Source organism: Lepidochelys kempii, chromosome 18 (genome assembly GCF_965140285.1).
Source record: "Lepidochelys kempii isolate rLepKem1 chromosome 18, rLepKem1.hap1, whole genome shotgun sequence".
NCBI lineage: Eukaryota > Metazoa > Chordata > Testudines > Cheloniidae > Lepidochelys > Lepidochelys kempii.
The window spans coordinates 8088157-8114425 of record NC_136397.1 but is presented as its reverse complement, the minus strand read 5'-3'; the positions used below and the strand labels follow the sequence as shown (position 1 = coordinate 8114425).

The window sequence follows — 26269 nt, the reverse complement described above, 5'->3', positions numbered from 1 at the left end:
TGCTGGTAACGCCCCTACGTATACATCCCAAAATGCCATTGGCCTTCTTGGCAACAGTGGCACACTGTTGACTCATATCCAGCTTCTCATCCACTGTAATCCCTAGGTCCTTTTCTGCCGAACTGCTGCCAAGCCATTCGGTCCCTAGTCTGTGGCGATGCATGGGATTCTTCCGTCCTAAGTGCAGGACTCTGCACTTGTCCTTGTTGAACCTCATCAGATTTCTTTTGGCCCAATCCTCTAATTTGTCTAGGTCCCTCCATATCCTATCCCTGCCCTCCAGCATATCTACCTCTCCTTCCAGTTTAGTGTCCTCTGCAAACTTGCTGAGGATGCAATCCACACCATCCTCCAGATCATTAATGAAGATATTGAACAAAACCAGCCCCAGGACCGACCCTTGGGGCACTCCACTTGATACTGGCTGCCAACTAAACATGGAGCTATTGATCACTACCCGCTGAGCCCGACAATCTAGCCAGCTTTCTAGCCACCTTATCGTCCATTCATCCAGCCCATACTTCTTTAAACTTGCTGGCAAGAATACTGTGGGAGACCGTGTCAAAAGCTTTGCTAAAGTCAAGGAACAACACGTCCACTGCTTTCCCCTCATCCACAGAGCCAGTTATCTCATCATAGAAGGCAATTAGATTGGTCAGGCATTACTTGCCCTTGGTGAATCCATGCTGACTGTTCCTGATCACTTTCCTCTCGTCTAAGTGCTTCAGAATCGATTCCTTGATGACCTGCTCCATGATTTTTCCAGGGACTGAGGTGAGGCTGACTGGCCTGTAGTTCCCAGGATCCTCCTTCTTTCCTTTTTTAAAGATGGGCACTACATTAGCCTTTTTCCAGTCATCCAGGACCTCCATTGATCACCATGAGTTTTCAAAGATATTGGCCAATGGCTCTGCAATCACAGATACGTATTTTTCGTACAACATCGTCCCTAAACACAAGCCAACTACTTCATTTGGTGTTCAACCGAAGAAACAGCGATCTGTTCCAATGCTGGAGGAAAAACTGGCTGTGTTGGACTTATTGAGAGATGATATGTCGGTCTCCAACGTGGCATGTAAATATGGCCTCAACGAATCTAGCATCCGTGCCATCAAGATTCGAGAGAGATAAATTCATGAAGCCGTGGCATCAAGTGCTCCAAGAACTACTAAGCTGATAAGCCAGGTGCATGATAAGACTTTAGTGAAGACTGAAAAGGCATTAAACTTATGGCTGGAAGACATGAACCGTAAACGTATGCCTATCGATGGCAACACGTTGCGAGAAAAAGCTCTTCGTCTTTATGCGCTGTTCAAACCTCCCACCGAAGAGGGACAGCCTTCTGATGAGAAGGAATTCAAAGCCAGCCAAGGTTGGCTTAACAGTTTTAGGAACCGCTTCAACCTCAAAAATGTGCAGACTACTGGTGAAGCTGCATCTGCCAATGAAGAGGCAGCAAAAGCCTATCGCGAACAATTAAAGAAAATCATAGACGAAAAGGGCTATCTTCTGGAACAAGTTTTTAATGCTGACGAGACTGGGCTCTTCTGGAAAACAATGCCCAACCACACTTACACTTCGAAATCAGAAGGACAAGCCCCTGGCTTCAAAGCAGCTAAAGACCGTGTGACTGTGTTGTTTTGTGGCAATGCAGCTGGGCATTTAATAAAGCCGGGCTTGCTCTACAGGGCTGCAAATCCCCATGCCCTAAAAGGCAAGAACAAAAATCTCCTGCCTGTGTTCTGGCAACCAAATAAAAAGGCTTGGGTGACGGCAGCATTGTTTCTGGATTGGTTCCCCAAGTGTTTCATCCCGGAGGTCAAGCGGTACCGCCAAGAGAAAGGACTTGACTTGAACGTGTTGCCGATCGTAGATAATGCTCCTGGCCACCCTGCGGCACTCTGGCTTGCGTCTTGCTCCCTTTTTTATTCTTCCGTCTCTCTCTCTTTTTGACTACACGCGATTTTCGCCTTACGTGCTGACTTTAGAACCTAACCCCCACATAAGATGCGACTCCATTGTCTTCCTAGCCTTGCTTGCTTCCTGACTCCAGTTCTGATCCTCAGTACTGTTCTTGGTTGCTGACTTCAGCTCTGACCAATACGCATGACTGCCCATGCCCTGCTCCATGACAGCACCAGCTGTCACCCCCTCTCCTGCCCTCCACCAAGCGTGCACTTGGAGTACCTCTACAATACAGCAAGTGCTGTAGTCTCCAGCAAGTGCACATGTCTCTCAACATGGGAGGGAACATGGAGATGTTTTCACTGATCTGAATGAACAGACACTGACTTGCCCAGGAACAAACCCTGACAGAAGGGCCAGGGGGTCTGGAAGCCGCGGCTGTAGCATGAGCTCTCGGGGCTTAGGCTCCCCAGCTTGGCAACCAGAAGCCCGGAAAGCCCCCAATTCCAGTGTGTGAGGCAAAAGGCTGGAAAATGGCTGTACAAAGTGTTCTGTGACAGGCTCACCCTGCATAGCAAAGAAACCTAATTGAATGGGCCTGCATCCGAGTGCTCTTTCCACATTATTTAAAACAAACACAATGAAAGGGGGTAAAGATCATTTGCTCATACAGCTCCTCCTGCAGCCAGAGCTCTCAAGGCTTCCATGTTCCATGGCGGGATGGACCTTGTTAGTCATCAGCTCACCCAACATGACGGAACCATAATACAGATCAGTTGGAACAATGCAAGTAAACTGGCATACGCAGATACATTTAATATTACCTGAGCAATGCATTTAAAGCAGTGAACATAAACATCTGCCCATACTGGACATGTGCCTGGTGTTGGCTCAATAGTTACTGAAGTAGCAGCTGGAACTTTTCCTGGTAAGCCTTGATTTACAGAGTAGGGCCCAGATCCTCCCAGGGGAGTTAGGGACCTAAATATCTTCAAGGATCTGGGCCAACAATCTCCAGGCCCATCTCAACACTTAAGGCCCCATCCTGCAAAACCTTTTCCCACCAGGTATTCCTATTAACTTCAGTGGTGGCTGTTTGCTCGAGTCAAGATTTGCAGGGTCAAACCCTTCATTCCTCTAGGATGACCTCACTGTCTGGCCAAGTCCCCATCTTTGGCTTTCAGTATTTCCTGAACCAGACGCTCTCTGCACAGAAATGATTCAGTGCACAGTCTACTCCAGCCATTCAGCTGACTGCCTGAGAGCGGCAATCAGCACAGATCTCTCATCTAGTGCCAGGGCAGGAGTGCAATTGCCTTCAAGGGTTAAGGATTTCCTTCAGACTTCCTCTTTGGAAGGAATCTCTGGGGATCTGCTTCCTACTTAAGCCCCTGGAGACATGAAAGAAAGCCTGTTTTGCCAAGAAAGTTCATCAGTTTTGGCACAAGCGAGAACAATTTTGTTTTGATTTGGTTGAATTCCCTCCCCCTCCTTTCTGGTACATTCTTTAGCAGCATTAAGCAAGTGCTGATTCAGTCCTCAAAGAATGAAGTGTTCTAACCTGGCTGGCACCGCTGGACTAGTCTCTATCTTCCCATTTGGTCCACGTCATGTCAGCACGTGTTGAGAGGAGGGGGAGAAGGGAAAGCTGCCGGGATCTCTGATGCTATTACAGTGAGCAGAAATCAGCTGGATTTTCACCTGGAGCCCTTGGCCTGCCTGAGCCAATGGTGGTTAACCCCTTCCCTGCCAGGAGATTGTGCATACAATGTGATTCAATAAACAAGGGATATGGGGAATTGCTAACCAAAGGACAATCAAAGGTCTGCCCCAGGGCTTCACACACAGAAGGGGGGGGGTGTAAACACAGAAGAGATGTATGGGCTTCACACACAGAAGGGGGGGGGTGTAAACACAGAAGAGGTGTGTGGGCTTCACACACAGAAGGAGTGTGTGGGTGAGTGAGAGAGAGACAGAAAGAGAGGGTGGTTGTAATGTGTCTCTCACTTCAAAATGTATGTAGGTATAGAACTGCAAATACAGTAAACATATAGCCAAAACCATGGGGCTGGCCCGCTTCGGGCACATCTGCCCAGCCATCGGCAATGAGTCTCAGATCCCAAACTGACACACTCAGGCTCACGCTACAGCGCTAAAAATAGCTGCATAGAGGGTGCAGCTCCAGCTCTGAAGCCCACCCCAGTCCCTAGGCCTCAGAGCCTGGGCTCCAGCCGGAGTAGCAATGTCTACACACCTATTTTTCGCTCAGAGGCTCGCTACCCTGCGTTGGGCGGAGTCTCAATGACCAGTCCGTGGACCAGCGCCAGTCCCTGAGATCTCCCTGATACAGTTTCGGAAGGCAGCAAGCTGGTCCCTGGTATCAAAAAGGTTGAAAAACACTGGTGTAGACGTACTCCTAAAGGTTAAAAGCCTACTGCTGGTACTGATTAATGAAGCTACTCTTTTAGCTCAAGTGGAAGAGGCTGAATTTTAGGAGCTGAAGGGCCGCAGTTCGACCCCTCCTGATGACTCACGGTGCAGGCCATTACATTTGGTTTTCCAACCATAGCAGCAGATAGTGCTATTGTAATGGTGCTCACAGGGCTTGTTGGATATGGACACCCACGAAAGGGTTAAGCTGTTGGAAGCAGCATCCTGGTCGTACCATCTGATCAGCCAATCAGAGTTTATTTGGATGATGTAATGCAGAGGGTCTCAAACTATGCCCCATGGAGCTCTGGGACAGCTGGCTGGCCACATAGTGCTGGTTCCTCCTGGTTTCCTGCTGCTTTTACATGTGCCCAGCCTGGAGGCCTGTAAAAGAAGCTGCAAACAAGGCGGAGGAGCCAGCAAAGCTGCTTGCCTTAGGGATTGCTGCTAGATACGCTGGGAAACAGGAGTTGCCCGTGGCCCTAGCAAGCTCAGTTAAGTCCAGTTGAGTTCATCTCTTAATTCTTAATAAACTCAGTTGTGTTTCCAGCTCACCAAGTCTCGACTCTTTAATAACTGTTGTTCCAAAGGCAACGGGGTAATGCTCCCCTTTCTGGCTAGCCAGAGAGCAAGAGGGGGTTTGGGACGGCGTCCCGTTAACACAAGTCAGGATGGAAAGTTGGGGATCAGTGGTGTCTGGCAGCAGCATATGGAACTAGAGAGCTGGCGAGATCGGAGACAAGGGCAGTGACAGAGCGGGCATAGGAAGGGAGAGGATGTTAATAGGAAGCGGGGCCATGAATGTGAAGGGAATGGGGCCAGGGAAGTGGAAGTGCAGCCAGGGAAGAAAAAGGGAACGAAGAAAATGTCCCTGCAGAACCAGCTAGAAAGGGACTAGGAGAGGGAAGACCTGAGCAGCTGCAACATCCTCTATTGTGGGAACTCTGCTTCTACCAGGATCCGGCCACCCCCAAAAATGAAAGCAGGAGAGGAAAAGGAGAATGGGAATGCACCTGGGGAGGTGAGTACAGCTTCGGGTAGTGGCTCTCACTGCACTGAGCGGATGAAGGGCTAGAACAGCTGCTTTCTGACCAATCATTAAGTTCAATGTAAAATCTATGGGCAAGATCCTGTTACAGTTACACCTGTGTGAATCCAGGGAACCTCTAGTCAAGCCAGTGGAGTCATTCCGGATTTACACCTGCATAACTGAGAGCAGAATCTGGCCCTTCCCCTGGAGTAAATTCTTGCCTCAAAGACAATGAGCCAGACCCCTGCTCCCTCTAGGCCCCTTCTCTCTGCCAGCACTGCATACTTGAGAGGAAGGTGCAAAACAATTGGTCATTATCAAAAGCGTTCACATTTTTGTCGAAAAACTGAACATGCGAAAAACAAAAGCAAAAAGGGGTTTTCAGCAACCAAAACTTGTTGTTTTTCACATTTCTGAGAAAATTTGGGATGCAAATGTTCATTTTTGTTATTTTTTGCAGGTGAAAAAATTCATTCCCCAACCAGACCTATCTATCTGTCTGCATTTCCAGCTGTCCACCGTGGCGGTATCTGACTATCAGTGTCTTGGTAACATGATGGATGGAGAGACACAGAGAAAGCATTTGATCAGTAAAATGATTTGGGATAAAATTCTCTTTTACCATTTGTGACTCAGTATGGGAACATGCCTGACACCAGCATAATGACATGGAACTGGTACCCTGTTCAAGTGCATTCTGTCATATTCCATGGAGGTGATCCTGGTGCCAGGGTACCCTCTGCTGGCACTGATGAGATAAAGCACCTACCACTGCAAGGATTCTTTTAACACCCAGTAAAAGCAAGAGCCTTTGCTTTGCAAGCAGTTCATTAATCAGTAAGCCTCATGACACTCCTGCAAGGTAGGTAAGCGTTATGATCGTATTTTACAGATGAACCAGCTAAGGCACAGAGAGTATGACTACACTGCATTGTAAACCTGGTGAGACCCAGGCTTGTGGACTCGTTTCCAAGCCCTCGCTTGAGCATCCCACACTTCATTGTAAACCTCGGCTTACAATTGCAGGACCTGGGACTCACAGCTGTGCTTTCACATCCATACTGAACTGCACAGACCTGACTCGAGTCTACATTTTGAGCTGCATCCACACTGCAAATCAACAAGACTAGGATCCAAGACACAGCGGGACTCGGGCTCTAACCCACCCTCCTACCAGAGTCCTAGGAATCAAGTCCTGAGTACTTGCTGAACCGAGTGACTGATTTGTGTGTGGATGGAAGGGGGGCTTGGGCTCAAACCTGAATCAGAGCCCCGGCTCTGTATGCAGTGTAGACATTCCCGGAGAGGTTAGGTGATTTGCCCAAGTTTGCACAGTGGCAGAGGTGTGAATAGAAAAATCCGTGAGTCCTGACTCCCAGGACCCTTCTCTAACCACTAGATAACACTGTTTCTCCCAAACAAATTTAAATACGTGCCTTAGTCTGTTATGAAATAAATCTGAGGTGCACTCAGTGCCAACGGTCACCTTATTTTTATGATTTACATTCCAGTTGCAACTACAGGCCCCAACGGAGACCTGAGCTCCATTGCACTAGGTGCTGTACATACCCCTAATAAGACCCCCTTCCTTGCATAACGCAGAGTCTAAAGAGACAAAGTCAGGAGGGGAAACTGAGGCACAATGAGGTGAAGGGACAGAAAGTGACTCTCAGGCTCCTGACTCCAACTCCAGTGCCCTATCAGCTCAGCCATCTTACCAAACAAGACCCTGTGTGAGGTGAGGAGTCATCCCTGAGGCAATCCAGAGACAATCCACAAGCCAGGAGCTGGTCTGGAGGCTCTCAGGGCAGGTACATAGCCTCACAGAAGAAACAGCTGCTCAGTCTGCCCAGCCTCACTTCATGGTTTTGTTCAATATCTTCATAAATGATCTGGAGGATGGTGTGGATTGCACTCTCAGCAAATTTGCAGATGATACTAAACTGGGAGGAGTGGTAGATACGCTGGAGGGGAGGGATAGGATACAGAAGGACCTAGACAAATTGGAGGATTGGGCCAAAAGAAATCTGATGAGGTTCAATAAGGATAAGTGCAGGGTCCTGCACTTAGGACGGAAGAACCCAATGCACCGCTACAGACTAGGGACCGAATGGCTAGGCAGCAGTTCTGTGGAAAAGGACCTAGGGGTGACAGTGGACGAGAAGCTGGATATGAGTCAGCAGTGTGCCCTTGTTGCCAAGAAGGCCAATGGCATTTTGGGATGTATAAGTAGGGGCATAGCGAGCAGATCGAGGGACGTGATCGTTCCCCTCTATTCGACATTGGTGAGGCCTCATCTGGAGTACTGTGTCCAGTTTTGGGCCCCACACTACAAGAAGGATGTGGATAAATTGGAGAGAGTCCAGCGAAGGGCAACAAAAATGATTAGGGGTCTAGAACACATGACTTATGAGGAGAGGCTGAGGGAGCTGGGATTGTTTAGCCTGCAGAAGAGAAGAATGAGGGGGGATTTGATAGCTGCCTTCAACTACCTGAAAGGGGGTTCCAAAGAGGATGGCTCTAGACTGTTCTCAATGGTAGCAGATGACAGAACGAGGAGTAATGGTCTCAAGTTGCAGTGGGGGAGGTTTAGATTGGATATTAGGAAAAACTTTTTCACTAAGAGGGTGGTGAAACACTGGAATGCGTTACCTAGGGAGGTGGTAGAATCTCCTTCCTTGGAGGTTTTTAAGGTCAGGCTTGACAAAGCCCTGGCTGGGATGATTTAACTGGGAATTGGTCCTGCTTCGAGCAGGGGGTTGGACTAGATGACCTTCAGGGGTCCCTTCCAACCCTGATATTCTAGGATTCTATGGCTTTGACTCTCCCCTTCCTGAGAGTGCTGGCGGACTCCACAGGCTGTAGCCTTCTCCAGGCCTGCTCCAGCTCCAGCCCTGCCCTTCCTCCAGCCTAGCTCCCAGCCAGGCTCTGGCTCCAGCTCCAGCTCCGCCCTTCCTCCAGCCTAGCTCCCAGCCAGGCTCTGGCTCCAGCTCTGCCCTTCCTCCAGCCTAGCTCCTCATCTGGCTCCAGCTCCAGCCCTGACCTTCCTCCGGCCTAGCTCCCAGCCCTGCAACTGCTTTGTTCTGGACCTGCTTTCGACTCCTGGCTCCGGTTCCTGGACCGACTGCCACTGCTCCAACCTCTAGGCCCGACCCTCCACATCTTGGTTTCCGAAATCCCAAACCCATGTGGTCACAAACAGGCTGTAGCGAGGAGGCCTCCCTCAGGGAGTGACAGGGAGGGACCCACAACACGTCCGTTGGTGGGCCGAACCAGGAGAGCCACGTCCGCCCACTGGAAGCGGAAGAGCGGGAGAGGAAGGGGAAGTACAAAAGGCAGACCATGCAGCTCCGTTGGGGTGGAGCCACCACCGAAGAGGGACGCATCCTGCCTGCTGCTGGACCCTGCAGAGGAGCTGCCTGCTGAAGACTGGCCAGTGCTCTCAGGGCCACTGGCCGACTGAGATGCTGAAGAACTGCCGGCTGCGGACTGGCCAGAGCTCCCCGAAATGATAGACGCGGGAATCCCCGAGGGGGCGATTAGGAAGCAGCTCAGGGAAACCAGGCCACAGTCTGGTTGGGAGCTGGCCGGATACAAGATCAGCGTGTTGCAGGCAGATCCCTGCTGACCCAGTGGCGGACACAGTTAGGGCCCTGGCCTGGGATGCGGTGGAGTTTGGTGGGCCTGTGTCCCCCCTGTCTCCCCGCCTGGGGTAGCAGTACTCTCCCTCCTTAGGCCAGGTGGCCCTATGCTCCATGGACAACCCTACCGGAGCCCCATAGACGCTCTTGGTGTTCTGCCCTAAGTGAAGGCCAGAGCTTACCCTTTGCTTTGCTGCCCTGCCCTGACTGGACCTGGGGCTCACAGACTGCCGTACTGTTCTGCCCGGCAGGAGGACCGGAGCACTAGTGTGACAGGTTGGGTCATAGAAATCACCTTTGGGACTGCCACTTGATGTGCTGGGACTACCTCTGAGCCCATTTTTCCTGGCAGCTTGGGACTTCAGTGCCCTGCCTGGTTGTGCCAGACATGCTAGCCTGCTACACACACAGAACCAGGTCTGAACCACGTCCCCTAAAAGGTGCAGGATTAACTGAAAACAGTTTAAGAAGTACTCCTTTCTCCAGCACCCAGATACCCAGTTCCCAATGGGATTCATACCCCAAATAAATCCATTTTACTCTGTATAAAGCTTATACAGGATAGGTTTCAGAGTAGCAACCGTGTTAGTCTGTATTCGAAAAAAGAAAAGGAGTACTTGTGGCACCTTAGAGACTAACCAAGTTATTTGAGCATAAATTGTTTTCCCTCTATAACACTGATAGAGATATGCACAGCTGTTTGTTCCCCCAGGTATTAATACTTCCTCTGGGTTAATTAATAAGTAAAAAGTGATTTTATTAAATATAAAAAGTAGGATTTAAGTGGTTCCAAGTAATAACAGACAGAACAAAGTGAATTACCAAGCAAAATAAAATAAAGCATGCAAGTCTAAGCCTAATACAGTAGGAAACTAAATGCAGGTAAATCTCACCCTCAGAGATATTCCAATAAGATTCTTTTTCAGACTCCCTCCTAGTCTGAGTCCAGCAATCACTCACTCCCCTGTAGTTACTGTCCTTTGTTCCAAAGTTTCTTTTAGGCATCTCTTTGGGGTGGAGAGGCTATCTCTTGAGCCAGCTGAAGACCAAATAGAGGGATTTCCAGGGGTTTATATAGTCTCTCTCTTGTGGGTAGAAACCCCTCTCTCCCCCTGTGTAGCATCACAGCTACAAGATGGAGTTTTGGAGTCACATGGGCAAGTCACATGTCCATGCATGACTCAGTTCTCTACAGGCCACATGTTAGCCCGAATGTTCCCAGGAAAGCTCAGATGTGGATGTGGATTGGCGTCTATCAAGGTCCATTGTTAGCCAAGTACTTCCATTTACCTGAATAACCCCTTCACACTATGTTGATCAAATCTGCCTTAGGTGCTTTCTATAACAAACACTTTAAAGACACGCATAGAGCCAACACTCCTAGCTTCAGATATAAAAATGATACATGCATATGAATAGGATGAATACATGCAGTAGACCATAACCTTTGCAAAGATATGTTACATGGCATTTCTAGCATAAAACATTCCAGTTATGTCATATTTACACTCACAAGCATATTTCTATAAAGCATTATGGGGTGCAACATCACAACTAGAGGAAGCTAATTCCCCCCCTTTGGGCACCTTTACAGGTATGTGACCGTAAGGAGGCGTGGCCTCCCTCAGAGACTGAGGGCCATGCAGCCTACACAGGTCAACATGCCCAAATAGACCATTCTGCTCTAAATTATGAGCTTCAGGAGAACAACTACAGGTAGAAAAGATTCTTCATAACTGTCTTCTTCCTTCTGCTCTGCTGAGGGTCTAGGCAAGCTCCTTCCATCACAACTGAAAGCGATTCCTTCTGTTTAACCAGCCACATTCTGCAGGCCCAGAAAATATTCAAGGTTGACAATATTCAAGCGTACAGTGGGTTGCATCAGCGGGTTGCGTCCTCAGAACAAAAGAGAAAGCGGCCAGCAACAGGATGTTTACAGTCAGGTGGGTCAGGAGATCCAGCAGATCCTGATTTAGACTTTGAGCTTTGAGGCCATGGCTTTGGGTTCTGCAGCAACCCAGATAAACCTCTCAGTATCCATGTTATTTTCCACCACCTCAAGAATGCCTTTTAAGGGTGGCAAGGAAATAGATCTGGTTTCCTCATGCTCTTCCCGCCTTCCAGGAGATGAAGTGCTAGGAGCACATTCAATCTTGCCTTCAGTCAGCCCCATAAATGGCTCCCTTGGGCATTAAACCCCACAAGAAAGGAGAATAATCATACAAATAAACATTTAAAAACATAGGATCCTGGAGCGCCAAGGACACACCTATCTGGCAGCCTTCCCCTGAGAGAGATACCTCTCTCACTCCTGTTTTCAGGAAGCCTGTCACCTTAGTATCTACTTCACTTTGGAGTGACAATTGGGATCCTTTGTCCTGCCTCCTACATATTCTTTGTGATATGAGCTTCCTTGTCTCAATTTGCTAATTAAATATCCTGGATAGCGGGGCGGGGGGGTTACTTGCCTAATTTATCATATTTATTACACCAGATTACACCCATTGTGAGCCTCTCTAGCAGCTGCCCTTTCCTTTATGCTCCCCAGTAACAGTCAAAGCTTCATTTAATGCTGCCTCCCTACCAGTAATAATGCCTCACTCGGGATTGTTTAGGGCAACACAATGCAAATGTAACAGCCATCATCTTGGTCACTGAACCGGGGACCTCTGGAGCATGAGCTAAACAACTCGTCTAGTAGCAGACTCCATATCATCTCTGGACAAGACATGAGGTATTGAGCTGAGCTGAACTCGTCTGTTGTGTTAAACAAACTGGGACCCCAAGAAGGGGATGTGATTGGACCATGTGAGTCTCTGTCCGTTCTTCGGGGAGCTGAGTCAGGGAAAGTGAGGCAGCAGGTGGGGAAGTTGACCCCATCACAGGGATGGGTAAACTGGCGACTCCATTCCCTGGAATTTGGGGGCGGGCTGTATTATGTTCGTCCACGTACTTTCAGCCTGACTGATTTAGATTTTCGTTTAACAAAATGAGAAAGAGTCCTGGAGATGCGCCTCTTCTGTAACATGCTGCCTCACAGTAACGATGCCCTCTGCCGACAGACTCATAAAGGCACAGCACACCGAAAACGAAAGCATAGCAGCTACCTAACTACATATCCAGGTGGGGGTGGAAGCTGCCCAGATCTGAACCCCGCAAAGATCTGAACCCCGCAAAGTGCCACTAATGTTTGGGGGATGGGTCAAACCCCAAACTGGAAGCAGGAGGCTTGTTTTCAGGGTCCAGTTCAGCCATGGATGGAGATGACTTTGACATCTCATGAGAAGCTTTGACATCTCATGAGAAGAATTTGTGAGTGTTCCCAAAATTTAGCCTTGATTCGGCCCCCTAGCTTGATCTTCCTTAGCCTTAACTTGATTGGAGAACCGACTCCCCCTGCATGGGATAGAATAGCAGCCACTGACCTCAGTAGAAGTTATTTGTGCCCGATGGCTGGAGGATAGAGCCATGGTATCCCAATTCTATGCCCTTTTTCCATCTCTAATCCACAGGCAAGAAGTAAATATTGGTATGTTACAGAAGGGACGATCAGATCATCTAGTCTGGCCGCCTGCATATCACAGGCCACCAACACCACCCCAGCACCCGCACACTGAACCCAACAACCAAAATCAAACCGAAGTATCACAGCCCACAGGAGACTAGAGTGATCTGTGCCACAAGCAAAGGACAAAAGGGACCCAGGTGCACCAGTGCCCAAGGCCCCCAGAATGGCAGAAAATTGATCAAGTGAGATGTACCCAGATAATCCTGGCAAGTCACCTGCACCCACATGCTGCGGAGGAAGGTTAAAACTCCCCAACTCACTGCCAGTCTGACCTGGGGGGAAATTCCTGCCTGACCCCACCTATGACAATTAGTTAGGTCCTGAGCATCTGAGCGAGAACCAGCCAGCCAAGCACCTGAGAGAGAGAACGCTTGATGCCACCACAGAGCCCTGCCCCTCCCCATCCAATGTCCCATCTCCAGCCGTGGCCAATCCTGATGCTGCAGAGGAAGTAGATCAGAAAAAAACAAACTCAGGATACATGGGGGAAGGGGGAAGGGAATCCCTTCCTGACCCTTGCAGGTGGCCATCTGCAACCTTGAAGTATGAGCTTTTAGGAACAAAAGACATAAGACAATCCACTGACTCCTAACCTTGTATACACAGCACTTACCAGACCAAATATCAGAACCCAGCCTGGGAGTCCTCAATTACACTTCATATCATGCTTTTGTAGGAATAGTCTCTTAACTGTAACTGAGCGCTGGCTGATATGGAGCAGCAGGAGTGCCTAGAGAGCCGATTATTTACCGTGTCTACCACTATATCATCAGGATCTGCTAACGCAGGCCTGTGCACATCTCACTGAACTCAACGGGACTCTCCACACGCAGGGGGATCTGGGCTAGCAGACCCCAATGCAGGACAGGGGATAAAGGCTCCTATTAGCCTTCCAGTAGTCACTCCATTTTGACCACCTCTCCCTAACTGGGTCAAAATAAAACGGTTCAGTCTGAAATTCCTCCTGTCTGATATTCTGGCAGAGGAGCATGAGTGTAAAAAAAAGTCTTTGTGGGGAGGTTATTAATGGTGTTAGCTCGCTCTGCTCCGTCCCCACATGCACCTTGCTTTGCACCTCCTGCCCTTGGCAGGCTCCGCACAGGGACAAACGGTGCAAGGGAGCAATCTTGGAACACTTCTAATACAAAAAGCTAAATTAAGAGAATGAGCTTTGCCCTTCTGTGGTCCCTGGTTAGCTTCAGAATGTGACCTCCAGGCATTTCCAGGCAGCAAAAAATAAAGTTCCACAGTGAAGAGAAATTAAAATAGACCAAGTCCTATAAACGAGTCCCTTGTTTCATTAAAGTCCTCGGGGGATTCCAGTAGAGGTGTTCTTCCATGCAGCCACAGACAGAATTATAGCCCCGTTCGCTACTGCCTCGTAAGACAGAGTCTAACAATAGATAGCAACAGGTGTTGACTTTTTGTGTTCCCCGTGGGTGCTCCCCCACTTTGCTCCTTTCCCTCAGGCCTGGCCCTCGCTCCCCTTCTTCCTGCCTGTGCTCTGCCTCCTCCTCTGAGGCCCCGCCCCCACCCGCCCGCTCACCACTCCCCACCATCCCCCAAGTGCTCCCACCAGCCACTGAACAGCTGATCAGTTTCGTCCATGGGTGCTTGAGCCCTGGAGCACCCACGGAGTCCAAGCCTGTGAGGAATAACACCAGCTGCAGGTACTTTGTTTGGTGTCTAGTCAGGGACAGACTGGCTATATCATGCCGGGCCAGTGCCTTACGGACCGCGTCATGAATTTGCGTGTCAGCCCTACGCAGAGGCCTTGCTAATCTTCTCTGTATCATTCCAATGTCAGTATATGTGCTGCTGAAGGCTGAGCGGGAAGTTCCTCCAGGCCAGATCGTGGTCTTCCTAATGTGACCGTGCAAGGAGTGAGGGGGCAGAAGACACCCCCTTGCTCCTTTGCACGGACTAGTCATATCCTGTGCGGTGGGGAGAGGCAGTCTGAAAGACCGCTACTCCCATGGGGTGGGGAGTGGATGGGCAGCGGTAAGGTGCAGGCAGCATCATGGCAGTTTCACCCGTGCACTAGGGGAAGCCATCTGTGTCAGGTGTCGGGCTGGTGCAGATTATTTCCAGAACAGAGCAAGGCCAGCATCGGATTGTGATTGTCTGGGTTAGGATCTGCTTCCCAGTTTGCTTGTGGGGCAGCACAACTATGCCTTGACTCTCGCTCAGGGTTCATGGCCAAATCCTCTGTGAGCAGTGTCCTGTTGAAATTGGCAAAACCACTCAGCATGAGGATGGCAGAACCGAGCCCTGAGGGACAAATCTGAGACCAGTGAATGCTTTGAATCTGTAGGACATTAAAAAAAAAAGAAAAGGAGTACTTGTGGCACCTTAGAGACTAACACATTTAGCTTTCCAGTAGTCACTCCATTTTGACCAGAAATAGGACATTTAAAGAAATTCCAAGAACAGAACATTTGACGGTTAATAGGACAAGGCTCTTACGAAATTTAGGAGTTTGAAAACTTGGAGGTAGGGTTGCTATAATCTTGGTGTAGTGCTGTACAATCAGGGCCCTATAGTGCCACCTGCTGGCCAAGCATGGTGCTGCAGGCACTCTCTGCCTCAATTTCCCCTTCCCAGGTGGGTCCCCCACAGAGGCTGGAGTTGGTGCTGTAGTTTAGCTCTCCACCCAAGTCAATCATTAAAACTTAACACCTTCCAGGATAACAAAAGTCCAAACAAACCACAAATTCTTTCACCCCACTTGACTCCTCTTCAGCCCACCTTCTGGACTCCCTTTACAATTCTCCATGCTAGGAGGAAGCCCTTACTCCCAGGCAAATTCCTTTGTGTCCTTCCAGACCCTACTTCAAGGCCTTCCGTAAGAGCCAACCCAGCATGCTCCCTGGAGTTCCTCCTCCCCTACACTGACTTCTCTACCCTTTTATGAGGCCCAGGTGTTTATCAGGCTGTCACCTGACCCCAATTAGTTCAGCCCCCTTAGGCTGGAAGGCAGCTAATTAGGGCACAGGTGTGGCCAATTGAACCCAAGCCTCCTGGTCCTTAAAGGAGCAGGCCACTCCTTAACACCAGGATTTTAAATACCTTGTATTTAAAAATAAAATCCATGATGCCATCGCTGGGAAATTCAAAGCATAAAAGCAGGGACCACTGTTTGCATAGTGTCTACAGGAAAGGAACATGTGCGCTCCAGTTGCTAACTCTGCGTCAACTAACCAGTTCTCTGTTTGCCTAGGTTTCGATAAGGACGTCCATCACCATGGTATCTGTGCCTGTGCTGACCCTTATCGAGGGTGGCACTCTATAAATCAATCAGCTCTGTTAGAAACAGAATAAAACAAAATAAACATTTGTCAGGTTAAAAAGACCAAATATGCAGCATTTTATTTTCCAGCTTCCTGGGAAGGGTTTAAAAAACAATGGAAAGTAAGAAGAGGTCTTTCCAAACGTGGCTGACAGTTGTTTTAGGTGAAATGGGGCTGAAATGTGAGTTGCAACTGTGCACCTGCTTTTTACATTTGCCGGTCTTCCCACAGAAGAGCTCTGTGGCGCTCGAAAGCTTGTCTCTTTTCCCAGAAGAAGTTGGTCCAATAAAAGTTATATTGCCTTACCCACCTTGTCTCTCGCCATTTATTCTGCAATTTCACCTCTCTTAGCCAATCAGGGCTCAGGTCTGCTGTTGAGTTACTGAACCATAACTACAGGTTTCAGAGTAACAGCCGTGTTAGTCTGTAATCGCAAAAAGAAAAGGAGTACTTGTGGCACCTTAGAGACTAACCAATTTGATGAAGTGAGCTGTAGCTCACGAAAGCTCATGCTCAAATAAATTGGTTAGTCTCTAAGGTGCCACAAGTACTCCTTTTCTTTGAACCATAACTTTATCCTTATTTCTTAGTTATGCAGTTCTCTGCATTATGATTGGCTGAGGAGTTGCATATTAGGAACAAAGCAGCTGCCTCATGGATAAAAGTTTGTAATTCCCTGCATGTTTCTGTTGGCAAACTCATATTTCTTCTCTCCTTCTCCTCCTCCTCCTCCTCTTCTCATAATTATCCTCATCCTCACTGTATTGCCTGCAAGCCCTAATCATGCACCTGGATTAAACAAACACAGACAGCCGGTGCCCCAGAGAGGTTCTGGTCTAGAGGCATAACGCAGTGCTGTGGTACACCTAACTGGTGCCTGTCCACACCCAGTACCATTGGAGAAGTCTCTGTAAGCGCAGGCTCAGGCCTTCCGCGATTACATGGCAATGCATATCATGCAGTAGCATAACAGGCAGGACCAGTTCTTCACTCTCCAAATTACTGTCCCAGGGCAGCCCGCAGGGAAAACCAGTTTCTGGAAATCCACACCTTAGCGTCATATGATTCTGGCGTCGAGTTGCATCAGCGCTCATGACACACAAGGGGAAAGAACCTTTATTTTCCTGCCTGCAGCCCAGACATCACCAGGTTTGCCGCATGGCCACATTGTAAAGGGGGAACCAGTTCTCTAGTGGAGACCAGTTGCAGTGTGCCATTTTCCTAAGGAAGCCTGATGGCAATTATGTGATAGAATGAATTCCTTGATAGCAATCTTGCTTGTGCTTGATATCAAAGCATGAGATATTACAGAGGTGTTCACAATAAATTATAATAATAAATGAAACTACCGTGCTGGGTGCCATTACATAACAGATAGATAGGTAGATCTTCACACTTCTCTAGCTCCTGTCATTCAAGGATTTCAAAGCACTTTACAAACATCAATGAATGAACTTCATAAGCCCCCACTGAGCATTGTACAGCATTGTACAGTTGTGAAAACTGAGGCAAGAGAGGTGAAGTGACCTTGCCCAAGGTCCCACATTGGGTGTGTGGCAGAGGCAGACACACAACCAGCTCTGATTCCTACCCCTGGGCTTTAACCACAAGATCATGCTCTTCTGTATAGGTGAGAGAAGCGCAAAAGGACTCCGGGTGAGTCCCAAATGATCCATATTCTTATCTAAACCTTTAGCAAAACCTTCAGATCTGGCTTGTCAGTCCCTAATTTGAACCCCTTTCTGGGCCTTTTCCGCCACCTAAGCTATGACCTTATACACATCGCTGACATCTTTAGAGTAAAATAAAAAAAGTTTCAAGAGGGAGTTGGTGACCCTTAGTCCGTGACTGGCACCCTTATAGACTGTAGCCATCTGCCGAATTGTCTTGGGTCGCTATTGCTGGTCTATTGGGGGCACCAAACGAAAATAAAACTCCTAGCACTTCCCCAAGCAAATCTAATAATAATACTCAGGGTCATCACTTAAACTGGGATGAATCAGCATTGCTCCATTCAGCTGAGGAGTTGTCCCTGAGCACTTACATGCAGCATTATATGTGCAAAGCACTGTATAAACACCAGCTAATTAATACTCACCCTTCTGAGGTAGGGATGCAGCACGGTATGGGGGAGAGAGTACGGACTTGGGACTCAGGAGACCCGGTAGGTAGGTATTATTCTGCCCATTTTACAGAGAGGGAAACTAAGTCAGATTAATAGTCAAACTCTGCTTTACACTAGTGTAAATCAACAGCAATACATCTGAAGTCAACGGAGTTACACCCGGCTTCCACCAGTGAATCTGGTCCGAAGTGATTTGCTCAAGGGTACAGAATGAATCAGTGGCAGAGCGAGAAATGGGCATCAGGGATTCCTAGCCCATTAAGGATGAGCTTTAGCCACTTCCATTAAGCTAATTTGGTGGTTTTTTTTTACATCAAATCTTTTAGTGTAGTTCTTGAGTGAACATCCCCTGTACCAGCTCCAAAGGAATGGGATTAAACTGGTGAATTATAGTTCTGTATTCTGCCTTCTGATTGTTAAACCTCCAGAACAGGGAAGAATAAAATGTAAAGAGGGAGTGTCTTTCCAGTAGTTAGAGCAAAGGCTTGGGAGATGAGATAGTCCTGGTTTCTCATCCCTAATGTGACCCCGTTTGATCATAGATAGGTCCCTACCAAATTCACAGCCATGAAAAACGTGTTATGGACTGTGAAGTCTGGTCTCCCCCCTGTGAAATCTGGTCTTTTCTGTTTTTTTACCCTATACTATACCGATTTCATGGGGAGACCAGAGTTTCTCAAATTGGGGATCCTGACCCAAAAGGGAGTTGCAGGGGGTCACAAGTTTATGGTAGGGGAGATCGTGGTATTGCCACCCTTACTTCCGCCCTGCTGCCTTCAGAGCTGGGCTCCCAGCCAGCAGCCACCACTCTCCAGCTGCTCAGCTCTGAAGGCAGCGCTGCTGCCTCCAGCAGCGCAGAAATAAGGGTAGCAGTACCGTAACCCCCCCTACAATCACCTTGTGACCCTCCCAGAACTCCTTTTTGGGTCAGGACCCCTACAATTAGAACACTGTGAAATCTCAGATTTAAATAGCTGTAATCATGAAATGTACAATTTTTTAAATCCTACGACCGTGAAATTGACCAAAATGGACCATGAATTTGGAAGGGCCCTAATCATAGACAGTGCACTTGGCATCTGGATCCTGAGTCCGTGATAGGCTATCTTGAGACATTTTTCTTGGAAATAGGACACAAAACCAATTTGACAAGCTATTATTTTTTCAGTCATCCACAAATGTGCTTCAGAGAAAACACTATCAGGATCTGACTTTTTAATTTATTTTTAATTTCTTATTTACATTGTGATACAATGCAGTGTGTCCTGGGCACTAACTCTATGGGCTTAATTTTGCTGTCAGTTCTCACCAGTGTAAATCAAGAGTAAATCCAGTGATTTAGAATCATAGAATCATAGAATATCAGGGTTGGAAGGGACCTCAGGAGGTCATCTAGTCCAACCCCCTGCTCAAAGCAGGACCCATCCCCAATTAAATTATTCCAGCCAGGGCTTTGACCTGTTAAGCACAGTTTGTCCAGATCTACAGTGAGGTAAAGGAGACTGCAAAATGGCCCTCTGTGTTATGCACTTACCATAAGTCTCCAGTCACACTGGGCCAGAACAAAGCCTTTAAGTAATTAAACAAGCTAAGACAGCTCTAGCAATAAAAAGGGCAGCTACTAATTATTTGGAGCATAAGGGTGGGATCAGAAGGGCCCCAGAGACATTTTTATGGGATAGGATTGCATTTTATTCCTGCCCTGCGAAACTACAAAGGCACCCTCAAATCCACTACAGCGTCCTCTCTGCTCTTCACTTTGAATTGACAACTCTGGGCACTGTACATAAAGGAAATGGTAAAGCCAGCAAAGGGAGGATAACAATCGCTGAAGTTATTATTTCTTCACAAAGGCTCTGACCTTTTAAAATCAGGACACAGCACTGTGCTTCGGCTCAAATTTCTTCTTCTCCCCCTTTTAAACTAACCCACTGGGAGACCAAATACATAGACAATGCCCTTATCACATACACTGGAAAGCATTTGTTATGTTTCCAGCCATTTCATCTTCTCAGATGTTCTAAAATAAGCAGGGAACATGGTTTTGATGGGAGGCCTCCCTGAAAATTCCACGTGCCTCAGGAAGTGATAGTGGAGTGGTGATTCAGTGATTCTTTCTTTCCTCTAAACCAGTAACGAGCCACTCTACGATCCATACTGGGGCCAGGGGCCAGTAGGCAGCCTTTTGCGTGATATGTAAAATCAGATCCTGACCATTAAAGATTCAATGGCACTTTTTTACAGGGTAAAAGTGTTAACACTAATGCCCTAATGTATTCCAGTTTTGGTAATTATACTTCCTGGAGATGAATTCCATGCTGTGCCAGTCAGGGTCCAGACACCCCAAGGGAAGGACAGGGGGAGCCTAGGCCTCAAAGAGTAAGCAAGTGAACCAACTGGTTGTATACAATGTTATTGTGTATAAAATATGTAGGGTGAGGTCTTTTATGAAAGCTTGTAATGCTCTGAACTTGATGGTCATTATGAGATATGTATAAAGACTGTGGTTATGAAAGTATTTATGTGTATAAAATACTATGCTCATGACAGGTACTGCAATTTCAAATACACCTCACAGCAGAGAGGAACTTCTTCCAAGCTGGGTTTACACAAAACTCGATACAAGTAACGATCCACGGTTCAATGCAGGAAAAGACGAAAGATGGACTATTACAGCTAACGGAAAGACATTGGCATGTCCCAGCTACTAACTTGAGGTGGAATTTCCTCTGGCTTCATACCTGGGTTTAGTGCAGATTGGCAATCTTCGGCACTTCTTGCCCTAACTCACTGTGCAGTGTCACTGGGTCTGGCTGCTTTTAAAGAACTGCTGCATTCTACCCCAGAGATAGGTGAATTTCAGAGTTGGGTAAAAACAATTCAGAAAGATGCATAGATATATCTATATACATGCAGTAGATGTTATATAATTTGTAAATCAGGGAGCAAGAGTTTGTTAAGTGCTTTGGGATTCTTTGGAGTGAAAGGAAGTATAGAATTATAATAATCCTTACTTTCTTGTCAATGGACAGAACCAGCATTTGAGACCTTGTATCAATAAATACTGACCAGGTGAATGGTCTTGTATTTAAGGCCCTCGACTGAGGCTCAAGAGACCTGGGTTCAGCTCCTGGATCCACCAGAGCCTTCCTGTATGACTCTGAGCAACTCATTTAATCTCTCATTGCCTCAGACCCCAATCTGTAGAATGGGGATATTATTTCCTTTAGATCTATCCCATACAGGGGTTGATCCTGCAAACTGCTGAGCATTCTGGCCCCAATCCAGAAAAGCACTTAAGCATGTGCTTAACTTTATGCACAGGAATAGTCTCAGGGAAAGAAATTGCAGGATTTAAAACTCTTCAGGTGAAAGACTCTCTGATGAAGTGGGTTTTAGCCTGTGAAAGCTTATGCCCAAATAAATTTGCTAGTCTCTAAGGTGCCACAAGTACTCCTCGTTCTTTTTGCTGATACAGGCTAACACGGCTACCACTCTGAAACCCATCTCTCTCACTATATGTCCGCAAGCTTGAAAGCTTGTTTCTCCCACCAACAGAAGCTGGTCCAAAATAAGATATCTCCTCACCCACCTTGTCTCTCTAATACCCAGGGACTAACGTGGCTACAACAACACTGAACATAAGAACAGCCATACTGGGTCAGACCAAGGGTCCATCTAGCCCAGTATCCTGTCTTCCAACAGTGACCAATGCCAGGTGCTTCAGAGGGAATGAACAGAACAGGGCAACCATCAAGTGATCCATCCCCTGTCGTCTACTCCCAGATTATGGCAGTCAAGGTTAGGGACCTAGAGATCATGGGGTTGCGTCCCTGACCATTTTGGCTAATAGCTATTGATGGACCTATTCTCCATGAATGTATCTAATTATTTTTTGAACCCAGTAATACTTTTGTCCTTCACAACATCCCCTGGCAACAAGTTCCACAGGTTGACTGTGTGTTGTGTAAAATACTTCTTTTTGTTTGTTTTAAACCAGCTACCTATTAATTTCATTGGGTGACCCTTAGTTCTTTGTGTTCAGTGGAGAAGTAAATAACATATCCTTATTGACTTTCTCCACATCATTCATGATTTTACAGCCCTCTATCATCTCCCCTCTTAATCATCTCTTTTCCAAGATGAACAGTCCCGGCTTTTGTAATCTCTCTTCATACGGAAGCTGTCCCATACTCTTAATCATTTTTGTTGGCCTTCTCAGTACCTTTGCCAATTCTAATGTATCTTTTTTGAGATGGGCTGACCAGAACTGCATGCAATATTCAAGGTGTGGGTGTGCCATGGATTTATATAGTAGCATTAGGATATTTTTCTGTTTATTATCTACCCTTTTCCTAATGGTTCCTAACATGCTGTTGACTTTTTTGACTGCCGCTGCACATTGAGAGAACTATCCACAATGCATACATGTATCTATAGCACCTATGAGTAGAACAGGGCCCTAATCTCCGTTTGGGTCCACTGACAGTACTGAAATACAAATAAATAATCATAATAAGAAAGGTTTCAGAGTAACAGCAGTGTTAGTCAGCCATGTAGCCTGTATTCGCAAAAAGAAAAGGAGGACTTGTGGCACCTTAGAGACTAACCAATTTATTTGAGCATAATAAAAGAATACCAAGACATAACAAATAGGCAGTTTTACCATTAGCCTTCATTCATGCAGGAGGATTTCATGGTAGCATTTTAGTAAGGGAAGAACCCTCCCCCACATATTAACTGAATTAATAGCCCCCGCCCCCCCCCCAAAGTCATCCTGTCCTAGAGATGGAGCTGTTCTCAAAGCTGGACTTTGCCTGCCTCCTTCTTTCACAGCTCTATCCTTTTTCTTGTGCATACATGTGTTTCTGTTTTGTATTGTAGCATTTGTTCTGGCGGCTCATATTTACATTTTAAGTGCATCTGGTGGGTGGGCGCTAGGGGGAAAAAAAAAACCCAACCCTTTTCTTTAACAGGAAACAAAACAAAATTAATTAAAGCCTTTGAATTCTTTCTTTCTTTTTGTTGCACTCTTCATCCAAACCAGGTAGAGTTTTGAAATTCGATTCGGATCTCTTTGGGAGGAGGAGAAAGTTGATTTTTTTAAAGGTAGTGGCGGGGGGGGGGAGCGGATAAAAAAAACCCTAAGAGGAGGGGGGTTGGGGTTGAATGAATAAAAAAAGGGAAGGAAGGCGGATCCACGTGGTTTAATCGGAGACAGACAGAGATCCCATTGTTCAATTTTTTTTTTTTAAAGGCAGAGCAAAAGAAAAAGGGACGCTGGAGGAAAATCTAGAAGAGGAGAGCTGGGAAAATCCCTAACCTGAATCAGAAATAAACCGGCGGAGCTACACGGGCAAAAAATAAAAATTAAAACCTGCTGGAAAGAGTTGGAGAACGTCAAAGTTTTTTTCTTCTTCTTGATTTGGAGCAACAACAAACCCAACTCCCCGAACAGGTGTTTATGGCTTTTATTGGGGGAGGGGGGAAGCGCATCTTTTTGTGTGTTTTTTAGCCTTTTCTTGAAAAGGCCTGGGAACGGATCCGGCCAGTAGAAGATCAAGCTCTGAACCCTCGAGGATGGAGGCATGAATTGGATTTTTGTGTCATTTCTGAGCCGGGTGGGGGAGACAATTGAGTTGATTTTTTTTTTTTAATAAGGGGGAGGAGAGTTCAAAAACAAAAGCAGCTTCAGGTGGGGGGAAACCCCCCCCTCCCCGCAGACACACACACTTTGCGGGTGCCTTGAGGGGAGAGACAAAGTGGGGGTAGAGTTTACTTTTTAATAGACTTTAAAGCGCTTTGTAAGTATCCCAGCGATTCCGGCTGAGGGGGGATGTGGGTCGAGAACTCTTACCTATACTTTTTGGAGCCGGCTTGGGGGGGGGCGGTCCCCCACTTGCTTGCGGGATTTTTTGTTTGCCAAGGTGTAAAACTATCGCTGGAGCTCATCACCCCTTTCTCTGTGTGTAGGTTTAATGTCCGGATCTTTTCTACACTGTACATTTTAATGGGGGGGATTTTTCTTTCCCCTTACATCTTGTCTGTTGGCTAGTTTGAATGCTAATGGGGGGGGGGAGACACACATTTACCCCCTAAACTTTCGCAGGAGTGGTGCCATTTCCATGCCGGTTTTTGTTTTTTTTCAAGGTAGCAAATTTTAATCCATCTAGGACGAAGGGGGGGGGGGAGATTTTTTCTGTGCGATTTTCGTGCATTTGGGGAGGTGGGGGGGCAGTTTCCCTGCACGAGGCGGGGGGGGGACTATTTTGCCACGCGAGGGGGTTTGTTGTTGCTCGATTGTGCATTTCAGGGCTGTATAACCTGCGGGGGGGGGCTGCCCCCCACTTTCCCCGGCAGCCTAGAGCTCCGCCGCCCCGGGGGCCCTGCCGCGATGGGGGGGCCCGGCGGCCGGATCGGGGCCCGTGACCGCCTGTGTGTGTGTTTGTCCCGCTCTGCCCAGCCGGCAAGATGCCCCGGAGGAAGGCGGCGGCGGCGGCGGCGGGGCCCGTGTGGGAGGCCAGCTCCGGCAACGGGACGGCCCGCTCGGCCGGCAGGAAGCGGCCGGGCCCCGGGCCGAGGAAGCGGGGCCGGCCTGAGCGCGGGGCCGGCGGCGGCGGCGAGGGCAGCAGCAGCGGCGGCGGCGGCGGCAGCAGCGAGGAGGACGGGCCCCGGGAGCTGCTGCTGGCGGCGGCCGAGCTGGACGGGGGCCCCGGCGGCAAGAGGGCGGCCAGGCCCGGGCCGGGCGGCGGCCGAGCCGGAGGCCAGGCCGTGATCATCAGCGAGCCCGAGCACAGCAAGGAGCGGATCGTGAGAGACGGGCCCCGGGGGGAGCCCCCCCTGCCCCATAGGCCAAAGCCCCGGGGGGAGGGATGGGAGCCCCCCCTGCCCCATAGGCCAAGGCCTGGGAGCCCCCCTGCCCCGTCAAGGCCCGGGGGGGAGGGATGGGAGCCCCCCCTACTCCATAGGTCAAGGCCTGGGAGCCCCCCCTGCCCCGTAGGTCAAGGCCCGGGTGGGGGAGGGATGGGAGCCCCCCCTGCCCCGTAGGTCAAGGCCCGGGTGGGGGAGGGATGGGAGCCCCCCCTGCCCTGTAGGTCAAGGCTTGGGAGCCCCCTGTCCCCATAGGTCAAGGCCCAGGGGTGAAGGATGGGAGCCACCCCCCCCCCCAAGTAACCAGGGGGAGAAGAGATGACAAATAGTCCTCATCTTTCTAAACCAGGGCGGTATGGGTCCCCTTGTGCCCCCCCCCCCCATCACCTAGTTGGAACTAGGTGGACTCCCTACTTGTCCCCACCCTAGGATAACTAGATAGAAAATGTGAAAAACCAGGACGGGGGGGAATAGGCGCCCATATAAGAAAAAGCCCCAAATATCGGGACCGTCCCTATAAAATCAGGACATCTGGTCACCCTACCCCACCCTCAAAACCAGGTGTGGGCAGTATGCCCCCCTTTCCCTGTGAACTGCTGGGGGATAAATCCCTCTTGTCATTCCCCACTTAGTTTTTGTGCCGGGGAAATATATAAATAGCTGCTTTCCTTAAAATTGACCCAGCTAGGGTTGGGGGTGAGATGTGTGTGATTGTTTAATGCTTTTTTAAAAATTAACAATCCATAGGTTAAATACATTTAATCACATCGGGTGAAGATTTCCTTCACTAAAGTTCTGCAAATGGCCTGGACCCCAACCCAGTCCCTTTAACCCACAACAAAAGCCTTTTAAACAATCTCCTCCTTGCACTTACTCTTGATATTTATCAAACATTTTCTCTTCCTCTTGGCTTGATTTTTTTGCCCCCCTATGGGGAATTTTCACCCCTGTGGTGTAAGCACCCGTCTTCCCACTCCATGTGGGTCAGTCCAGCAGTTGGCGCTCTTCCTGGGAATGTAGGGGTACTTGCATTTTGGATGTGGTAACTGTTATGGCTACTTTGGATTTGAGGACAGAAGTTCAAACCTTCCCTGAAAATGGATCCCCCCCTTCCCCCCGCCCCAGTGTCTTAGATTAGGCCCCTTGCTGAATCAAATGAGCTCACTTTTTTTGGAGGTGTGGGGGCCTTCTCTCTCTCAAAAGAAAAGGGGGGAGGGAGGGAATTCATGCACTGCGAAAAAAGCTGGCTGTAGTGAGCTGTAGCTCCCGAAAGCTTGTGCTCAAATAAATTGGTTAGTCTCTAAGATGCCACAAGTCCTCCTTTTCTTTTTGCGAATACAGACTAACACAGCTGCTACTCTGAAACGTGTTTTGTTTGGTTCCTTCTTTATTTGGGGAAAGGGAAGTCCT

At 48.2% G+C, this 26269-nt stretch overlaps 2 protein-coding genes and 1 non-coding gene across 3 annotated transcripts in view; 2 read left to right on the top strand and 1 right to left on the bottom strand.

Moving 5' to 3' along the window:
* The window catches only part of LOC144929546 (uncharacterized), a 30668-nt gene extending 24394 nt beyond the window's left edge, over positions 1-6274 (top strand). The window contains exon 2 of the mRNA XM_078849366.1: positions 5826-6274. Within this exon, the coding sequence (XP_078705492.1) occupies positions 5826-5899 (74 nt within the window). The 3' untranslated portion in view covers positions 5900-6274. The remainder of the gene's footprint in view (positions 1-5825) is intronic.
* An 8024-nt stretch (positions 6275-14298) lies between these two features.
* Positions 14299-14407, bottom strand: LOC140900270 (U6 spliceosomal RNA). The gene has a single exon (XR_012155602.1). It is a non-coding gene; the product is annotated as a U6 spliceosomal RNA (small nuclear RNA).
* An 8459-nt stretch (positions 14408-22866) lies between these two features.
* The window catches only part of RCC2 (regulator of chromosome condensation 2), a 38367-nt gene continuing 34964 nt past the window's right edge, over positions 22867-26269 (top strand). Inside the window, exons 1-3 of the mRNA XM_073316268.2 lie at positions 22867-23036; positions 23247-23447; positions 24453-24799. Of these exons, the coding sequence (XP_073172369.2) occupies positions 24461-24799 (339 nt within the window). The 5' untranslated portion in view covers positions 22867-23036; positions 23247-23447; positions 24453-24460. The remainder of the gene's footprint in view (positions 23037-23246; positions 23448-24452; positions 24800-26269) is intronic.